The sequence below is a fragment of the Capsicum annuum genome, chromosome 11 (genome assembly GCF_002878395.1).
Source record: "Capsicum annuum cultivar UCD-10X-F1 chromosome 11, UCD10Xv1.1, whole genome shotgun sequence".
NCBI lineage: Eukaryota > Viridiplantae > Streptophyta > Magnoliopsida > Solanales > Solanaceae > Capsicum > Capsicum annuum.
In genome coordinates, this window is record NC_061121.1 from 217670395 (window position 1) to 217692227 (window position 21833).

At 38.7% G+C, this 21833-nt stretch overlaps 1 protein-coding gene across 1 annotated transcript in view; it reads left to right on the plus strand.

Moving 5' to 3' along the window:
- The window catches only part of LOC107847479 (tRNA ligase 1), a gene marked incomplete in the record, with an annotated part of 26585 nt that extends 4894 nt beyond the window's left edge, over positions 1 to 21691 (plus strand). Inside the window, 18 exon segments of the mRNA XM_047399801.1 lie at positions 1874 to 1933; positions 2012 to 2176; positions 3819 to 3979; positions 4127 to 4158; positions 5434 to 5591; positions 11954 to 12033; positions 12708 to 12773; positions 12860 to 13146; positions 14536 to 14643; positions 15430 to 15527; positions 15863 to 15923; positions 16480 to 16556; positions 16667 to 16738; positions 16851 to 16927; positions 17863 to 17943; positions 19744 to 19846; positions 20483 to 20641; positions 21067 to 21691. Coding sequence (XP_047255757.1) covers positions 1874 to 1933; positions 2012 to 2176; positions 3819 to 3979; positions 4127 to 4158; positions 5434 to 5591; positions 11954 to 12033; positions 12708 to 12773; positions 12860 to 13146; positions 14536 to 14643; positions 15430 to 15527; positions 15863 to 15923; positions 16480 to 16556; positions 16667 to 16738; positions 16851 to 16927; positions 17863 to 17943; positions 19744 to 19846; positions 20483 to 20641; positions 21067 to 21459 — 2238 coding nt within the window.
- Between the last annotated feature and the right edge of the window lie 142 nt (positions 21692 to 21833).

Here is a 21833-nt window from a genome sequence, read left to right on the forward strand (position 1 = left end):
CGTTCCTACGCCTCTCGCTCCCAGAGTACCAAAGCTTGTAACCATCCACATCCTTAGCCTTAGACCCTAACACACGCAATATTAATCCTCCTTTCTCTAAGAATCTTCACAAGCTCTATGGACTTACCCTGAAAAGTCCCTACATTCCAAGACCCAAGCCTCAGCCTACCAATTCTATCAACACGTCTTCTTCTACCGCCTCTGAGGCCAAACCTTGGCCTCCCTCCTACCCCCGCCTTTTCCTCTTCCCCTGCCCCAACCCCCTCGGACATGACCCTATTCAACCATCAACGCCCATAGCTACTACTACAAGAAAATATAAACAATGGTAGTAACAAAGCAGCAGCAGGAAATACAAGGCTCACACAAATTAGAAGAAATAATCAAGAAACAAAACTTAACTCAAATAGGTAGAAAAAACAAAACCAAGGTAAGGACAAAACTAACAGTAAGAAAAATAGAGCACACTAATGGTCTGGCACCAAGGACAGCCAAACAAATAATAAGGAGCGGTGCAAGTCACGAATATACTACAGCAAACACGCAAGTCAAGATACAGGAGATAGTACGATAAATAATATGAAGCAACATAAGAGGTTCAAAAACAGCAAGACAATAAAGACACCCTCAAAGCACACACTATATCCAAATTTTAAGAACAACAACTACTAGAAATCCAAATAACAGATAGGAAATGCCACGCAAATTACAAGCAACGAAAATATCGAAAAATCGCGCGGTAAAATAAAGTTCAAGGGTTAGAAGTCACCGAAATACGTATATCATGTAATCTGCTCTTGCTTGTTGTGCTGGAACCCGGCAAATTGGGTCGCCGGAATCACTTCGCCGGAAAGTCGTCGGCTCAAATCTGGACAGTAGTTGCAATATCCGGTAGAGACCCCCACCTGGATTTTCTGGCTCTGCCGCCTTCACCACTGACGTTCGTCGAACCAGTTCGCCGAATCCGAGTAGTGTAAATATCAAAATATTAATTACTGCAAATATCTAAATATCAAAGTTTAGATGTCACCGGGGTAATCCTGCGTGCTTATGGTACCGTCAATTTTGTTGTCGGAGTTGGTGAAAACAGCGTTGCCGGAAAGCTGTCGCCAGAATGTCGCCGAATGTTGCCGTCGCTGGAGCGTCTACTGTGCTTTATCGGATTTGTGTTTTGGTGACCGTCGCTGGAGCCGATTCTAGTCCCGCCGTTGATATCCGCCACTAAAAAGCAAAGAGGTGGGGGGGAGAGAGAGGGGTAGCTCGGAAGAGCTGTGGAGGGAGAGAGAGAGAGCTCGAGGGAGGAAGGCAAAGAGGGTAACTTACCTTTGCCGGCGCCGGCGCTGGCTACTCGGTCGGAGAAGACGACCGTTAGGTGAACGTTAACTTTAGTGGAGGAGAGAGAGAGCGCGTTAGTGGAGGATAGAGAGAGAGAGCGTTAGTGGAGGAGAGAAATCATCGACTAGAAGTTTCGTAATCGAAATATCCCCTCTCGAATAATTCACGTGAGGCAGCCACCACAGGTTCAACTCTTAATTTTCATTGGTTGCGTGTGCTTTTTATCTTTTTCTACTTTTGTGTGTTCTTGATGTGAATCATTTTTTAAATATTCTGTTAGATATGTGGAACATAGGTCCTTTGATGTGAGGGTTCATGGAATTAGTGGATAATCCTGCCAGAGATATGAAGAGCTTCTAGTACTTCTTACTTATTATTTTTATTTTGTATATTATTGGTCGAAGGAGCCTAAATGGAGCGACATAGTCAATGAGGATTCATACCCTAACTTACTTGGGATTCGGGCATATTAGTTGTGAGACAATTGGCTTTAATTCTTTGTTTGGATGTGCATTAGTGTTTTTCCTTTTTTCCAGAGGGTTTGGACCTGGGACCTACGCTACGTGAACTTTGTGCTGCAAATAGATCAGAAACGCAGGTAATGTCGATGTGGTTGAGCAGCTAAAGTAGTTTCATGTAACCAAAGTACTAAACTCTAAGTCTCTTCTACGTGCAGCAAATAAAGGCACTTCTTCAGAGTGCTGGCACGGCTTTCTGCCCAAATTATTTGGACTGGTTTGGAGATGACGATTCTGGCTCACATTCAAGAAATGCTGATCGATCTGTTGTCTCAAAGTTCTTACAGTCACATCCTGCTGATTTTTCTACAAGAAAATTACAGGTTTGGGAATTTTTTTGAAGTAAATCAATTAAAAGATCTCCTGATTAATTTGTTGATGTTACTCAGTTACTGTTGGTTGTCTATTTCTTGATAGTCGTTGCTGACCTAACCAACTTAGTATTTTCTCACATATGTTATCACAATCATATTATCGTGGTACTGGTTTTCAGAAAGAGAGCTAGCTAGCCCGCTAGTAGTCTTATATTTACCCTAGTTGCTCTTCCCTAATAACCAGCTTATCAGATCACCCTCTTCTGGTAGCATGTTCAACAATACCTCATTTTAGCATAATTGCTTTCGCGATGATGATTGCTAATTGCTTCACGGAGAAGTATGAATATAGAAACCATGGTTGGTGATGTAGGAGAAATAAATTGTAGTATAGGAGATAAATCCAAATTGGAAGACATCTGACAAAAATTCACCAGAGTTTATTATGAAGGTGATTATTTTTTTACTTATAAAAGAAAACTGAGGGAGATAGTACTTCCTAAAAGGAAGTTGTAATAGTGGAAGTATCTCATGCTTTCCTGTCACAAAATCCCATAGCTTTACTTCTACGTTCTCCCTTTTTAACTTACTAGTATTCGTATCCACGCGGAGGGCGGTTGATAATAAAAAAATTGATCACAGCAAATTTTATATATGAAAGTATCAACTGTCAAATATGTAAGATTATCGTCGAGTCTTCGAATTCAACTATTCACCTTTATGCAGGTCTTCAATTGATTTTTCTAATGAATTTTTTATCAAAGTTATAGCAAAAATATTTCCACTAACCTTCAAACTTTTCTAATGCTAACTGATGCTCTGTTTTAAAATAGAACCCAACGGATATTTGGAACCACTTGTGAAGAGATCAAATTTATTACCAAATAACTACCAAGCTAGGTGGATCTCTTTTCCAAGCAAGTAGTCAAAGGAACACATTCTCCTCATTGCAAAATGCAAAATGTCAAAAATGGAAAGCACGCCAATCAATTTGACTAAGGGAGTCGTACTATTATGTTGTAAATTTGGTGTTGATGTTTTAATCATCCTTTACTTTTGCTCCCTATTATAGATGACTTTTGAATCTATGTATATGTCTGATTCTTTGTAATGGTACTTGGTCGAGGTGAAAATGAATGGTTTCCAGAGGGGAAGTAAGGTTTTTCTTTCATTTAGCTGCACAAAACAACAGGAAGGGATGAACGAATAACTTCCCCACAAAAAAGTAAATCGATGAGTCTGTCTCCCTCTTCACATCATTTTCACACCTCTCTGTGAGGTTGAGCGTGGTTTTCAGGCACTATAGATGTGTTATTCACTAATTGTATGCACCTTTTTTTTTCATACATGAAAAAGTATGTGTTTTCCTCTCTCTGGCTAAATTGGTCCTGTCTTTTGTCATTACTTAATATGTTCTTACTTGACATGCATTCGCTGTTCCCTTTCTTTTTCCTCCTGTTGTTGTTTCGAACGAACACTGACATTCTGATTGTGCTCATGGAACTACGTGGATTAGTCTTGGTGTGTGGCTTAACTGCTTTGTGATTTTTTCTCTTGATTCTGAAGGCCTGATAGATAGTTGTAAGGTTTTAGCTATATTTTTAGTCTCAGCTTTGTTAACCATCATTTGGGATATACTCATTTTCTTCAGGAAATGGTTCGTTTGATGAGGGAAAAGCGCTTTCCTGCTGCTTTCAAGTGTCACTATAACTTCCATAAAATTAATGATTTATCGAGTGACAACCTGCCTTTCAAAATGGTGATCCATGTATATAGTGATTCAGGTTTTCGCCGGTACCAGAAAGAGATGAGGTTTACTTTTAACTATTGCAACAGTATTTTTTCACTACGTCTCTCTTTCACATCATTCCAGCAAAAGAATGTTTAGCTTTTGGGTTCTGCTGCATTTCGCCATATCTTGAGTGATTTTGTTGATTAAACTAATTCTTGTCATGTCAGGCACAAACCAGGACTGTGGCCTTTGTATCGAGGTAATATTTGTTTCATTTATTATTCTCAGCCAAAACTGGAACTGATCTGCTTGCTGCTATAGTTGCTAACTTTTAAAACCTTTAACATTGAAATGAGGCGCCAGTTTCTGTCCTAGTTTATTATGAGGACTCATTTGGTTTGATGGATTGGATAGAACAGTTATGGTATTAAATTGATAAGTATTTTATCTAGTCTTTGGTTGGTCTTTGAGTCCTGCTTTGCTAATCATGTATACACCAATTGGCATCATTCTATAACCTAATAAAACATGGAATAACAATACTATACGGACTAAACATCAAAATTTAAGTTTACCTTTATTTTTTTCCTCTAATCCATCATCAACACCCTCTCAATTTTGTTAAGTTCAAATATAAATGCATATTTTAAATCTTGCCCTTTATATCCCATCTTTAGCACGAAGAACCAAACCCAAAAAAAAAAAAAAAGTTTTACACTTCAGCCCAAGACATGTTGGGGTCGTCTATATGGATTCCCACTTCTCCATTTAAGCTCATTTCTAATCATCATCATCATACTAAATAAAACAAAAATAAGTTTTATATAATATTGCGTGTACACTCACACACATAAAGAACCAAATGTCCAACAAAAAATAATCTGTGCATTGTATACCTGCATTGCTAATCCATGTATTGGAATCCTGCATACTTGTTTCTTAACTAAGCGATGCCTTAGAGAACTTGTCAGGAATATGGCCGAAACTATTCTTTCTCCAGAGTTACGAGGAATCTTCTTCCTCTTCTGTAAGTAAAAATGAGTGGTTTCTTTTCTGGTGCTTGAGATGAAACTTCTTTTACTCCTTTTTAAGAACAAAGCTATGGTATATAAATAGTCTTATAAAGTTTTTACGCAAGACAATTTTAAAAGTCTCCTTTGGGGGAACACAAAGAGTTACATAGTCATGTCATGGTCAGGTCTGAACGATCTATAGGACTTGAGTGTATGCTTGATTTTTGAGTTCCAATTGAGAAGTAAATATATTTTATGGCCTGTTCTGCAAATTGTTGGGGTCCAAAGTAGAAAGGCTAGTTGAATTTGTTGGCAGAAAGTTCCTGATTATTTTATGTAGAGATGTAAGGAAGTTGAAGGTTAAATTGCCAATTCTTATTGCTTTCTTCTCTTCTAGGTCATCAATCTCATGCGGATCAGTTTAACCCCCCCCCCCCCCCCCCAAAACCCAACCCTCCACCCCCCGTCCTTCTTATATCATTATCTTTTGCACTGTGAGTTGCTGATGTAGCTTTTCACAGGCTTTTTCATTGACCTGGATCTATTCAAGGTCGATGAGAAGAAAAGTGCTGAGATGGTAGGAAGTAACAATGAAATGGTAAAAAATGAGGAAGAGGACAGCAGTTTAGCTGATGAAGATGCAAATCTGATGGTCAAGTTGAAATTCCTTACTTACAAGGTAATACAGTTTTTAAATAAGCTTTCACTAACAGAGACTTCATGTTACTCTAGCTTGTTGGTGAATTGAAACCTGTTGTTCTGCTGCTCCCAGGGGCATTCTTTTTCAAGTTCTGTTTATCTTTTAAATCAATTGTATTTCTTTAATGCATGCTCATGCAGAATAGAGCCATTTATGAGATAAGTGCCCCTTAATTCGTGCTTACCAACTATAACCAAAATCGTAGGCTTGTATGATACTGGAATTGTGGAATCAATGTTGATCGCTTGAAGCTGGCAAGACACCTTTCTAGATTCAATAGTAAACGACATGGACTTGGGATTGATAGATGTTTCTTTTAGGATCCTTTCACCCTCTTATGAGAAATCAAAGTTTGTGGACCATCAAATGTCGAGATGTCGAGCGTACTGCTTAATTTTATTTTAAGAAAAACCTTGATACGATCCTAGGATGGCCCAACACCTTCACTAGAAGTCAAGTTCGAGGCCAACCAAGGGATGCCATGAGCCGGAGATCGAGTTGGAAGGCCAAAATGACAAGATTGAGGGAGGAGCTCACTGTTTTGGTGCGACGGACCGTTACCAAGGTGACTGGCCGTCACTGTGGCCGTCAGCCCACTAGTTCAAGTTGACGGACTGTCACTGAGACAGTATGTCAAGTTCGTGGGTTTTTGTTTCTTTTAATGCCTAGGTCACTTTTGGGCCTTAGTTTGGACTATAAATAGAAACTTCTAGGTTATTTTCATTAGTTTTTGTTGAATATTGATAAATTAACATTGGTAAATGTTGTTTTCTTGTTGAACTTGTTGATTAGAAATGAAGGTTGTTAGGAATTTGATATCCTCTCGGTCTCTGTATGAGCAAGGTGCTTGTGGTAATCATTAAGGGAGGTTTTAGGGTTTGAAATACCCTTTGATTGCCCTTTAGTTATCATCTTGTGTCTATCTTTCTATCTCTTTTTATCCGTTAATTATTTATCTCGTTTTCCATTATTTTCTTTCGTTTTTGTGTGGTTTTCGTTTTTTCGTGGTTTCGCTTGCATCATCTGGTATCAGAGCCGAGCTTAGAATCGTTTTCACGATTTTAGTCTTGGGTTTGTTATCCAAAAAAATCACAAAAAAAAGTCCTATTCACGTTTTTGGGTTGTGTTGAAATTTTGAGTTTTTGTTTTTTGTATCTTTTTGTGTTTCTAGTGCTAGAATAGTATTCGCTAGTACTATTTGAGTCGTTATGTAAAATTTGAGCCTAATCCGATAAGTTTTGAGTGACCCACCATTGTTGAAGCTTAAACTTGAAGAAAATTCAAGTGGGTTTGAAGATTTGAAATTATTGGGTGAGTTTGAGCTATAAAAACTATTGGGGTTTGTTCGGGAGCTTGAAAGGAGCTTAGGGTTTGAATTTTATCGAATTCCGAGTTCGCTTGATCGAGGGTCAAAATTTTGGATGTTCTTCAAGTTCTTCATGACTTGTTGAAGAAGAAGCCAAAAAAGCAAGAGTTTGATCCATGAGAATTGAAAAAAAAAAGTTGTACTTGTTTATTCTCAAGAAATATTCCCCAAAGAACAAGGGCCCCACAATTTTCTCACCTGGTGCTGCGTGACGGGCATAGTGACGGTTAGTCACCATCCTGACAGCCAGTCAACCCTTTTGTCACCCCAATGCAGCCTCAACCACTTACTGGTTAAGGAGTGACGGTCAGTCACTCAAGTGACGATTAGTCGCCTCTTCAGTCACTTCGATAAAGTTCCGTAAGCTCATTTTAGATTCTTAGTTTCATTTTCCTTGATTCTTAAACATCTTTTACTTGTTGATTCTAACACTAATTAACAACTAGTAATCCATTTACTTAGTTGCTAATTTGTTCTTGAGTTCGTTTCTTTCTTCGTCCCATTTCTTTTAGTGCTTTTCTTGTTTTACATCGTCGTAAGTTCTCGGTTCAAGCCCTTAAGTATTTCTTTGAGTCTTTCAAAAACACAATGGCATTTAGGGATGATAACCAAAGTGCTTTGGGAGAGATAAACTTGGAAGCTATAATGGCGGCCATAATGAATGTGACACGAGATGTAAAGGAAATACGAAGTGAATTGTCGGGATTGAATGGAAGGATGGTTAATGTGGAAGGGCCTCTAGACTCCACCACATCAACTCTCAAAATCTTCATGCTTCATCTAGTGGTCATGCTCATAACACATCCACTACTATAACTCCGAAAACACTTCACCAAATGCTCAATCCACCGATACAAGTACATGAACCTAACCCCTAAATCCCTACTTATCCAAACAACCGGAATCCCATTCGCCCACTACAACCCCAATTCAATCAAGTCAATCAAGAAGCTCCACAAAACCATCCCATGATCCAAAACCAACCACCTCAAATCCCGGCTAACCAAAATCAACCAATCCAAATTGAGAATGTGGAAGGTGAGGAACCTTGTAGAGGAAATGAAGAGTTGGATGAAGTGGCCTTGTTTGCAGAGTTTGTACGGAATAGACGAGGAGCTCATGGGGGAGGAGTTAGAGGCCTAGGAGGAAGATTTGGTCCGGATCCCCATGGAAGAGGAAACTTGGGAAACCTACCCCAAGTTCAAGAAGACCCTTAATGGGATCAAGGAGGCAATATGGGACGAGACATGGGTCTTAACTCTATCAAGATCACTCTCCCTACCTTCAAAAGAATTAGTGATCCATCAATCTACCTTGATTGGGAAGTTCAATGCTATAGGATTTTCCAACTCAATGAATTAACTGGACACAAAAAGGCTGGCCATGCAATTGCTCAACTCGAAGGGTATGCTTCTACTTGGTGGAGACTAAAAAAGTGTAGAGAGAGATAAATGGTAATCCTGACCTTCCGGATTGGGATGAATTGAGGGCACTCATGAGAGAGAGGTATGTGACGGAGAGGTTCAAACAAGAGCAACTCATCAAGCTTTATAATTTGCGACAAAGGGGTAGAAGTGTGGAAGATTACTATGAGGCATTCCAAAACTTGATTCCTCGTCTTGAGATTTTCGAACCACCAAATCATTGTATGGCTAGATTCAAAGGTGGGTTGGACTATGACATTGTTTCTCAATTGGTTATTCATAAGTTTGAATGAATAGAAGATCTTGTATAAGTGTCCATCGAGGTTGAGAGGAACAACAATGCAAATGAGTCCTTCAATAAAGGCTACGCAACTTCTAATTCATTCGGGTAGAACAAGAACAAGGATTCCAACAAGTCCTATGAGAAAAGTCCCGTTGAGAAGGCTATCCCAAAGTATCCGCAAAGAATTGAAGGTAATCCCTACTCTAACGCCAATCCTAGAGGTATTGTTTGTTTTAAGTGTCAAGGATAGGGTCATAGAGCAAGTGAATGTCCCAATCGAAGAAACATAGTTTTGGTGGGAGGTGCTGCCTACTTTGTTGGAGATAAGGTGAACCAAGAAATTGAAGGTGAGGAAGACTTTGAGGGTGAAGGTGAAGTTGAGATAGGTGAAGGGGAACTTAGTTTACCCAATGGTTTGATGAATAAACTTCCACCTGAAGATGCATGGCCTGAGGAGGCGGAGATTGTGAATCTTATCCTTATGATGGAACGAGCCATGAGTGTTAAGAGCCTGAGAAGACCCCGTCCAAGAGGAGAACATGAACATGACAAAGGGAGGGGAACCTTGTTACCCTCCCAAGCGCTCTTGATGTTTGCTATCAATGGTACTAGCATTTTGCCTAGCACCAACACTTTTCTTTTGCAGGGTTTGGATTCGAAGAGGAATCCTTTTCAAGAGGGGGAGGATGATACGATCCTAGGTTCGCCCAACCCCTTCACTAGAAGTCAAGTTCGGGGGCTACAAGGTTCAACCAAAAGAAGGATGTTGGAGCTTGATTTGAGGCCGACCAAGGGATGCCATGAGCCGGAGATCGAGTTGGAAGGCCAAAATGACAAGATTGAGGGAGGAGCTCACTGGTTTGGCGCGACTAGAGGTGTGATGGACCGTCACCAAGGTGACTGGCCGTCACTGTGGCCGTCCCAGGAAGCCCCCTGGGCAGTAGCCCACTGGTTCAAGTTGACGGCCAAGTTGACTGACCGTTACTGTGGCCGTCACTTGGAGACAAAGTGTCAAGTTCGTGGGTTTTTGTTTCTTTTAATGCCTAGGTCACTTTTGGGCCTTAGTTTGGACTATAAATAGAAACTTCTAGGTTATTTTCGGTAGTTTTTGTTGAATATTGATGAATTAACACTTGTAAGTGTTGTTGAGTTCTTGTTGAACTTGTTGATTAGAAATGAAGGTTGTTAGGAATTTGATATCCTTACGGTCTCCGTAAGAGCTAGGTGCTTGTGGTGATCATTAAGGGAGGTTTTAGGGTTTGAAATACCCTTTGATTGCCCTTTATCTTTCTATCTCTTTATCAGTTAATTATTTGTCTCGTTTTTCATTGTTTTCTTTCGTTTTTGTGTGGTTTTCGTTTTTCGTGGTTTCGCTTGCATCAAACCTTTCGGTGATACTGTACTAATCATTTCAAAGACAGATAATCTTCTGTTTTTGATATAAACAATTTGTACAAAGAATGGAACTCCAAGATCTAAAAGAACACATGCGAGAATTATTTATTATGCACTGCACAGTGACGGCTATGGAGCCCTTTTTCTAACCTGTTCCATCTGCCAGTTATGTTTTGTCCTTATTTCCCATGCTGCCGTGTGAAAAATATTTTGGACTAGGTCAAAGGAATTTTGTTGTGGAATGGGAACAAAGAAAAGTGAGTGGTTCATTTGTTGAACTGAGGTAGGGTAGTTCTAGTTGAAAGAAGAGGTGGACTCGGGATTTAAAACTTGAATGTACATAGTAAAGCTACCAATGAGATGGTTGTGGAGGTATGGAAAGGAGATTAGGAACTTATGGAGAAGGCGATCTCTTCTAAATACAGAAAATAGAGAGTTTGGTATACAAGCAGTATCTAGTCTTCACATGGTTTGATCTGTGGAAACACATTTGCAGTTTTATGGCCAGTTTTCGAGGCTTACACCAAAACTAATGTTGGGAGTGGCAGGAATACAAGGTTCTGGCAGGATTCTTGTATTCTCCACTTATGATAGCATGTAATGATTTTTTTAGCTTCTCTTCCTATGCAGAAACCCTTGGACTTGCAGTCTTGTTCTATTTTTGGTTTAAATAAGAATTTGAGAAGATCCTAAATCTATTTATGATGTATTAGTAGAATCCTTTTGAGAAGACAAAGGATTAGAAGTTATTTTTCCCTTTATCTTGTAACTGTGGGTGATCACTACACCCTTTGTGTAGTTTATTTATATTAGTCCGTCCGGCCTTGCTGTATGGAGCGGAGTGTTGGCCAGTTAAGAACTCCCACATCCAAAAAATGAAGGTGGCAGAAATGCGGATGTTGCGCTGGATGTGTGGACTGACTCGAGGGGATAGAGTTCGGAATGAGACTATCCGGGAGAAGGTTGGTGTGACTTCAGTGGAGTGTAAGATGCGGGAAGCACGATTGAGATGGTTCGGACACGTGAAGAGGAGGGGCATGGATGCCCTGGTCCGTAGGTGTGAGAGGCTAGCGTTGGATGGTTTTAGGCGGGGTAGGGGTAGGCCGAAGAAGTACTGGGGTGAGGTGATTAGGCGGGACATGGAACAGTTACAGCTCACCGAGGACATGACCCTAGATAGGAAGGTCTGGAAGACGCGAATTACGGCAGAAGAGTAGGGCCAGATTGGGTCGCTAGTGTAGGGAATTACTTGGTGGGTTTTTTTTTTTATTTTTTATTCCCGTTATGATTCCGTATTCAGTGTTCCATGCTTATTACGAATCTGTGTGCTTTCCTCTGCTTTCCTCTGTTTTATATTCCTTATGGGTGCCGTATTTATGTTATGTCATCTGCTTCTGTGCTTTACTATGTGTTTGTGTGATATCTTGTGCCTTGAGCCGGGGGTCTTTCGGAAACAGCCTTTCTACTTCATCAGAGGTAGAGGTATGGACTGCGTACATCTTACCCCCCCAGACCCCACTAAGTGGGAATACACTGGGTTTGTTGTTGTTATGTTTTGAAAAAAAAAAAAGTTGAGGAGTGGATAAGATACAGAGTTCATATCTAATCTCATATAGCTGGAACCTTGATATGCCTTAATGCGTTTTCTATGAGGTTCTTTATATGTTGAGATTGAGCTTGAGCCTGCAAATTGAATTAAAGTAGTGGAAGCGACCGCATCATTTTTGTTTTTTTCGGTGCAGTAAGATGCTACATGGTTATTTCTCCAGTTAATAAGATCTAAATCTGGAACATAATTGGTTAGCATGTTGCTTTGAAATTTATCGCACGTAGGTAAGAAACTTCATCCTAATTTTGTTTCTTTACTGTGCAGTTGAGAACTTTTTTGATCCGTAATGGCTTGTCGACTCTTTTCAAAGAAGGCCCTTCTGCATATAAGGCTTATTACCTCAGGTGAGGTTTACCTGGTTGGTTCTTTGTTCTTCAATGGACAAGTTCTAGTTGAACTCCATGGTGCCTTCATATGCATTGTGTTTGCATTTCAGTTGGTTCGATAAGGAGCTGCTGCTATGTTGTAGTCGACATAATTCATTAATTATAAGTAGTTTAATCCACATCTTAATTGGTCTTCTAAGGGTGTTTGATGTCATATAATGAAGTGCTACAGTTCTAATGAATTGTGCAAGTTGTCTGAGATGCTCATAATGAAGTACACTTGCCTTATTTTTTTTTAAATAAAAAGAATATTTGTCATGATCAAACTTGACATTATGGTCCTGAAAAGTCATATCTTCATTGAATCTACTAGGCTATTGAACTATTGACGAATTTCTAGTTTTCAGATCTTATATGTCCAGTCTGGCTAGTGTAACTACTTTAATTCTAGACCTTAATACTTTTTAGTAGTTGTTCCTCTTAACCCAGCTTGAGGTTATCTGACAAATTTCTATATTTTTACATTCTCAAGCTTGTGTTTTTATGCCCGACCTAATTCATTGATACAAGGACATGTTTCTAGTGCACTTCCTTTCAAAAAGAGAGAATGATGTTTTGGCTGTACTGTATAATCTATTCTCAAGGATAAATTATAATGTATCTTGATCTCTATAGCAATATGATCAATGTAGGCAAATGAAAATTTGGAATACTTCAGCAGCCAAGCAACGAGAACTCAGCAAGATGCTTGATGAATGGTAATATACTAAATAAACTAATGATTTTCTACGATGAGCCACTTTTATCTTCCCAATGCAGCATCTTACAGGACCTAATTTTTCAGGGCAGTATATATACGCAGAAAATATGGGAACAAACCATTGTCATCATCCACATACCTAAGTGAAGCGGAGCCCTTCCTTGAACAATATGCAAAGCGTAGCCCACAAAACCAGGCTTTGATAGGATCTGCTGGAAATTTTGTCAAAGTTGAAGATTTTATGGCTGTTGTTGAAGGAGAAGATGAAGAGGGTGATCTCGAGTCCATGAAAGATATTGCTCCTTCAAGCCCTAGTATTACCACCAAAGACATGGTTGCAAAGAATGAGGGTCTCATTGTTTTCTTTCCAGGTAAGATTGAACTGGTTTTGAAACAGTACCTTTTATCAAAAAAAAAAAAGAAGATTGAACTGGTTTCGAATATTCAGATTGTGTACAGCATCTAAAGTTTTTTATGTATTATTATAATTTATATGTAATCTGATAAAGAAATGGACCTTGGGGCTAACCCAACCTCAAAAGCTAGCTCATGAGGGGAGGATTGCCCAAGACCATATAAGGAGACCAAGGACCCTTTATCCCACCGATGTGGGATTCCAACACCCACCGCACGCCCAGGGCTGGACATCTGGAGCGTGAACAATATAAGACGAGGGGCCCAACATCGGAAACAATGAGCTGGGTGGGCCTAGCTTTGATACCACTTGTTGGGTTCGAAATTGAGAGGGCGTCATGCGGAAGCTTAAAGTTTGCAAACCATAGAGACGATAAATCAGATCACAAAGAAAAACATAATGCTAAAAGACATTATTGATATGGTTTGGCCAAACGACCTACATATTAACAACAATATTGAAAAACTTAAAATCTATTGAGAGAAATCTCCCCTAAACTAGACTCAGACTCTTTGATGACTATATTGTGGATGCTCTTGTGTTATGGTATGAGAAGAAGGGTTTTCTATTTATAGAATTTCAAAACCTTTCCTTCAAGAAAGAGGTTAGCCAAATATGGAAAAGTTTTATATTTCCTTTTAAGAAAAGTAAAAGTATTTATGGTTACTTTTATTTTCTTTACAAAAAAAAGTGAAACTTAATTTTGGTAAGAAAATCAGGGCAAAAACCCTAACAAATCTCCCCTTTTTGGCTTGATTTTCTTTACTTGATCTGCCTTCTTCACATTTTTTATCTTTGTTCTTCACTGTCTTCATTAGCCTTCTTCACATTTTTGATCTTTATTCTTCCACATAGTCTTTATCACTGCCATTTGGCATGCTTAAAAATGGAGCTTTTGGGTGAAAAAATATATTAGCCCTTTCGGGTTAAAAATATTGGAGCCCTTTACAGGGTTAAAAGAGAGCTTTATTCTTAAAGATGTGACAGCAGGATTGTTGAAAATGTGATTGAAATATCTTCTCCACATGTAGTTGGACAAAAATCGTCATTATCACCAAATTGGTTGCAACTTGATTTGAAATCGCTTTTAACCTGTTTAATCTCGTCTCACCATACCATTGGACCTTTGAAGCGTAGGCTCGGATACCATGATAAAGAAATGGACCTTGGGCCTAACTCAATCTCAAAAGTTAGCTCATGAGGGGAGCATTGTCCAAGACCATATAAGGAAACCAAGGATCCTTTAACCCACCAATGTGGGACTCCAACATAAACAAACCTCTATTAGAACCTCTGGCAACTATTGAAGTAAGCATTCTTTTTGATTAGCAATGGTAAATTGCAGGAATACCAGGCTGTGCTAAATCTGCACTGTGTAAGGAAATACTGAATGCTCCAGGAGGGCTTGGAGATGATCGACCAGTTCATAGTTTAATGGGTGATCTTATCAAAGGTATTAGGTGCTTTTCAACATCTTTTTGTTTGTTCCTTGTTCATAAAGGAGTTTGATTTTGAATGCCATGTGTCTTGTGCCTTTAGGTTGTTGTCTGCATATCGTGTGCTCACTTCTTCTCGTCCTGTATGATAATGTTCGACGAGCACAGGGTTTAGGATGTGTATTTTCCTTGTATATCAGAGCAGTAATAGTGGAAGAATATCTTCAAATTAATGGTTGGAAGTTAGTTGATAGAAAACAACCACATCAAAGTTTTTAAAAAATTGGATTCTTAGAAGTTGTGAAAGTTGGACATTTTGGGACATCCCTTAAAGGAAGGACTTCTGCATATTATTGGGACAGAGGGAGTATCGATTAGTTGTTCTGACAAGCATTTGCTCTTTAATACAGGTTGAAACCAATTGAAACTATGTTGTACTTTGAATTAATGCATTGTCATCTGGTTCTTTCTTGCCACAAACATCTGACTCCTGAAAATTCTATTACTCCCTCCACTTCAATCTAGGTGTCCCAGTTTAATTTTTAGTTTGTTTCAAAAAGAGTACCTCCTTCTGTATTTGGTGTTCATGAGATTCAGTGGAATTTTGGTACAGCACACAAACATCTTTGTTAAGATGACATGATTCATGAGTCTCCGGTATTTTCCTAAATTCCGTCCTAGTCAAACTTAGACACCTAAATTAATGCGGAAAGAGTAATAACTTCCTTATTTTCCTTACTTGAAGAACTTAAATCTCTCTCAGATAATAAAGTTTGATCTTTGTATGTCCATCATATTAATAGGTAGATATTGGCAAAAAGTTGCTGATGAGTGTCGAAAAAAACCTTACTCGATCATGCTTGCAGACAAGAATGCACCAAATGAGGAAGTATGGAGACAGGTAAAGTTTTGTATTTATTGAACTGTTCCCTGAGTACAAATCCTCTGATGTAGTTTTTCATGAATGGCCACTTTTTAAGGTTATTTTAAGTTCCAAGTTAACATAGTGCAGTGGTAGTGCGTCAGATCTTGATATTAAACATTCTAGTTGTAGCATCAGTTCTCTGTACTTTGGGTACTGCTTCTTACAATGCCATGGAGTGCATCTTCTAGTTTTAGAGTACAACGGAATGCATATAAAGATCTTGAGTTTTAAGGTTAATTCAGTTTGGAAATAACATAAGATGTAGTACTAGCACTTCATTATCTCACCGGGTTTTGTTCTCATCTTTGCAGATTGAAAACATGTGCCTAAGCACCAAAGCATCTGCTATCCCAGTTATACCTGAATCAGAAGGTCTTGAGAAATAGTTCCTTTTTAGTTTCTGTTTTGATAATCTGTTATGCTGCTTCTCATGCAAGTTTGCTTTAATTTATGAAAAGCTGGAGCAATTGATTTGGTAGTTCACCCAGCGGTTTTATTTTGCATTTCTTACTATGTGATTTGTGTTATTGACAATTCTTGCTTCTTGCTAAGTGAAAATTTTTGTCCAATTCATGTGGAACTGTGACTTTGCAGTTTTCTTGTCTGTTTAGCTAGTAACAGTGAACCCTGATCTTGATATATGCTTTTGTTTCTTGGAGATGAGACAGATACTTCCCACCTCCACGCCTGGTATTGCAGTTGTGTTAGATTTTTACTTAAGAGTGGTGAAGCTCTGTATCATCTTGTTATATGTTTGACAAATGGTAGGCTAATTTGCTTCATGGTGCTTGCACAAATGATTTTCAACATTACCTTTCTTTATGGGTCAGTGGTGGTGGTAGCGGTAGTAAGAATTGCTTGTTAAACAGTTCATCTGCTGGTTCCTTGAGTCATACTCATCTTAGTTACGACCCGTCTAATCATGCAGGAACTGAAATCAATCCATTCTCCATTGATGCACTTGCGGTTTTCATATTCCGAGTACTTCACCGTGTTAATCATCCGGTACTTAACACTTCATGTTACTCTGTCCTTGTTAAATTCTCTTCACCCATTTACTCCATTCAGCTTGGGTATTGATGCCTTAGTCCTTTCTTTTTTGCTTGATCCTCAAGGGAAATCTTGACAAGTCATCACCAAATGCTGGTTATGTGATGCTAATGTTTTATCACCTTTATGAAGGAAAGGTACAAAGTCTTGTTCAGCTAACAAGATTATCTTTCTTTCTCCGGTATTTCATTAGTCATAAGAAGTATATATATATAAGGCATCTGATTCTGTTGGTACGCTTTCACTCAGAGCCGTCAGGAGTTCGAGAGTGAGCTTATAGAACGTTTTGGCTCACTTGTCAAAATGCCAATACTGAAACCTGAAAGGTTAGTAAATTTCTTTCTTCTGAACCCCAAATAATAGGGTTGACCTCTTCAGCTTGAAGTGATCGAATTGCGCATTACTGGATTAGGTGGCCTTTTTGCTTCCTCTTTATCAGTTGGTTATGTTAGATCAGAGTTCAAACTTTCTTAATAATCCATCAAATTTTGAATCATTAGTGATTTCTCAATTATAAAGGGAGTGTTAGTGCAGCAGAGAGAAAAACACTAGGTCATCTTGTCATTTATCCTAGCAATGGTGGATAGAGTTGCCTAGTACCCGTTGCTAGTGGGAGGTGACAAGTATCCCGTGGAATTAGTCTAGCTGCACGCAACCATGGCCCGGACACCATGGTTACTTAAAAAAAAAAGAAAATGTTAGTGTTGGACCCAAATATCATATTTGTTGAAATAACGAAGCAAATGAATGGATGCTCCCTCTAGTAGCTTACATTTTTAAATGAGATGGTAACACAATTCAACATAGTATTAGAGCAGATAGAGGGTCCCATGTTCTAGTCTTATCGTCTTATCGTCGCCAGTTGTCAAGAAAGAGTTTCCACATCTTTTAGCCATTGAAAAGCGTTAGGCGTGCGTGTGAGGGAGGCTTGTCGAAGACATAATTACGTAGATAAAAGTGTGCTAGCTTAAGTTTTCAGATGGGATGGTCACACACTTCAATAATTAGATTGGAGTTAGTCACAAGAAAAACGTGTAAATATGTATTTAGTGTTCCACATAGGACAAATATCATAAATGTTCGCATGTGACACCTATAATTGCATTTTCTTCAATTCATCAATTCATAACTAGATCTCTCCTGTCCTCTTCTTTATGCCATTGTACTTTTTATATGCTATTTGTCTCCTTATGTTTCTGTCTCCTCTTAACTTCACCCCTTGCTTTATTTGCTGTTGACATTGTTTTATGATCATTTGAAGGTCTCCTCTTCCGGATTCTGTGAGGTCTATTATTGAGGAGGGAATCAATTTGTACAAACTTCATACTAACAAACATGGAAGGTCAGTGTTACATTCAGCAAATGTTGTTAATTAGTTCCTCCAAACGCTCTCCCCTTTTTGCATTTGAGTTATAGTGTTCACGGTAAGAAGCTGCATGATGCCTTCTGATATGTTGCATGACGTGGAGCTATCTCTCTATTGCATCCTCAGCTAAAATTATTTTCAATGCAATAGTTTGTATTGAAGATTAAGAATTGAGTTTTAGATTTCCACTTTCTATCAGAAGTAGGGATATTATGAGTTTCAAAAATAAAAGTACGGATATTATGTGTGAATCTTTCTTCCATCTTCAGCTTGGAGGCTTCGAATCTCATAACTTCGTGATAATTGAGTTGTATTATGATGCAAAGAGGTTTTGATACTTGATAATTAACTGTGAATACTTGTGGTTGGTGGAAAAATTAGAAGAATATTACACCTTAAAACAATGATTCTCCACCCTTAGGGCTTTGGTGTAGTGGTAAGAGCACAACATGTGATACATGGTAAGGTGCATGTCACAGGAAAGGCATGGTAAGTGGAGTAGGGTAGAGCGACTGTCCCATATATCCACCAAGTTCCGAATAGTGCGCCGCTAGCCCTAGGGGATTTCTCAGTTGCTAAGGAAAAAACAGAAATTTTGCAGTTAAAAAGTAATGGATGTTATCTTTAGTTTCCTCTTTCTTTGGTTCAAGAATTTCTACTCCTTTCATCGCTTGAATATGGTCAGACCCTTCTATTTTGTTGTTTGTCTTTTAATTACTGTTATGGTGTCAGCTTTTAGGATGGATTGCTATCCCTATCAAAAAAAAAGTCAGTTTTGGGGTTGATCAGTGTTAAGAAATTTAAGGCTGAAGGGTTCTATGAGTTGTAATGGCATTTAGAACTTTCCAGCATCATATAGTTGGGGAAAGGATGGATCTGAGGGGGCTCTTATAGGCTGGCAAAGCATTAACACAAGTCTGATATAGTCACTGATTTCCAGTGTCTTGACTCTGCTGCATAAATTTCTGGCTTCTGTAGCATGATCTGGAGTAGTGAAACTCCTTTTTACTCTTGAATATATCATTCTGACCTTGTTGTGTTGCTTTTCCTAATACTCCCTCCGTTTGAAAAAGAATGAGCTACTTTGACTTGGCCGCCCAAAGTTTAAGAAAATAAAGAAGACTTTTGAATTTTGTGGCCTTAAACTAATGCTGTGTCAAATGTACCAAAATGTTCTTTAATCTTGTGGTCCTAAACATTCCATGTGGAGAGTTGAAATTAATTGCCAAAAAAGGAAAGGGGTCATTCTTTTTGAGACGGACTAAAAAGGAAAGTAGATCATTCCTTTTGAAACGGAGGGAGTAATAACTTCGTATATCCACATATATGTACTGTAATAAATCAACTGCAACGCAAGTACGAAAACCTGCAATTTTTCTTCATGTTTTAGTAGGGTCTAAACAACTTATATGCCTTTTCTTTTGGGGTTAAAATGTCTTTTCTCAAGCATGACAATAAAAGAATATATCTCTACCAACCAAAAGTTGGGTGTATATATCGGTATGACTGGCTTTTCCTGGCAAAATCATGTCATTTTTCTAATTATAGTTGGTATTTGGAGGACAAGAAAGTCTCTGTTTGGTTACACGATGACAAAGTTCTGTTTTTGTTTATTTGAGTGATATGGTCATGAGAAAAGGCTTAGGTCATCTTTCTCTATATGTATAAGTTCTCACTTTATTAAAAAAGTTTAGAGAATTAGTCGGGTTTTCAATTGATTGATTGTTACTGATGAATTTTTCCTCTTTGCATGATTTTGTCCATTCAATCTGGTAGATTGGAGTCTACAAAAGGGACTTACGTAAAAGAGTGGGTTAAATGGGAGAAGCAATTGAGGGATATTTTACTTGGAAATTCGGACTATCTCAATTCAATACAGGTAAATTTGTGCAACTTAGTGCAGTCCTTTCAGATCTCTGAAGGCATGTAGTATCTCATCTCACTTTCCAAGCAATTTAAATTTTGCTATAACGTTATTCAAGCCCTTCACTTCAAATGTTCCCGTGACGTGTAGCTGTACTACATTCATACTTTATTTGAGTTGTCATACCTGTGTAGGAATTGTATGTTAAATACTGGAGTAGTTCACATGGGTTCTTCAAATACACAAGCATGTATATATATATATATATATATGAAGAGAGAGAGAGACAAGTCATGTAACATATCCGAGCTTTTTTTTATTTCACCTGCGCTGTTGCATAAATGTGTTTTTTCTCTGTGTATCTTTGTCATCGGAAGGTGCAGGGGTTTGGGGTGGGGGCAAGTTGGAGGTCATGTCTGTAGAAAAAGACTGAATTACTTTTCCTTAAATGAGCTTGTATGCCAAAGAAGATCATGAGTGCTACATTAGCAACACCTTCTAGTTGGAGGGTTTTGTTGGATGGTTCAGCAATCCATGAAGCAACCCCCCGAACCCCCTGGCTCAGTGTGAGAGAGTAGTGACAGCTCTAAAGAAAGTCACCACATTGTGGTAGGAGAGCTTTGGAGTGATTCTGCAAAAGTTTTGTTTCAGGTTCCATTTGAATTTGCTGGTAAAGAAGTCATTGACCAACTGAAAGCTATTGCGAGGGGCAAATATTCAGCGCCTACTTCTGAGAAGAGGAAGCTAGGGTCTATTGTGTTTGCTGCCATCAGCCTGCCAGTTCCAGAAATTCTAAGTCTTCTGAATGATGTAAGTGAATTTGCAAAATTATAATTATGGAGTCCTTATGACTGGAGATTTTATGTCTTGATGGGTGTAGTTAGTGGTTTATGTTCTTATCGTACTTGTTGGTTTGTGCACAAAACATATAATTCCTTGTGGCTGGATTGTTTTATTGGCAGGTTGAGGAGACTGATAGTTATTCTTGTTTATATGTTAGCTGCCTTTTGTTTTCTTTCAGTTAACAATTTCTTTATTCTAGGGCTAAAAAAAGGGATATTCTGCTTTAACTCTTTTGTCCTTCCAATCTATAATGATTTCCCATAATCTGAAATTTCTGCATTTCGTCTAAAAATACGTCGGATAAACAGTGAAGGAACTGAGGAGAGGCATTCTAGTTTTGCATAAAAGGACTCGACTATGTTATCTCATGCTTCTCATTATTTTGTGGACAGCTAGCCCAAAAAGATCCAAAGGTTGGCAATTTCTTGAAGGACAAAAGCATGGAGAGCTCCATTCAGAAGGCCCATTTGACCCTGGCTCACAAGAGAAGTCACGGTGTCGCTGCAGTTGCCAATTATGGTTCCTTTCTTCACCAAAAGGTGCCAGTAGACGTGGGTGCTTTGTTGTTCTCTGATAAATTGGCTGCACTAGAAGCTGAGCCTGGCTCTGTTGAAGGTGAAAAGGTCAATTCTAAAAACCAATGGCCACATGTCACATTATGGACTGGGCAAGGAGTTGCAGCCAAAGATGCCAATACACTACCAGAGTTACTTTCCCAAGGGAAGGCTACCCGCGTTGATATAAATCCACCGGTCACTATAACTGGCACGCTCGAATTTTTTTGAATTCTAATTGTGATTCCTCATGTTTTGTGGATTTACATAATGTGAACCCAACATGGGTTCTGAGTGAATATAATGTAATGATTCTCCCAAGTTAAAGGAACAATTTTGCAGGATAGAATTAGATATAGAGAAAATGTAAAGATGTTTTGGCAATAAAGGTCTTGAGTGCTGTGGGTAATTTTGAAAACCCCCGGTAGCATTTCTAATAAAACCGTTTCATCCGTGTTTGATATACTGGTGTCATTCCTGATATGTGTTTGCATCTGTTCTGCAACAACTTGAAATCGAAATCTTCAGTCTGTTCCATTAAATTGTAATGGATTGAAATTGTATTTCCGGATTCATTTGTTTGGGCACTGTGGTAAGACAACCAG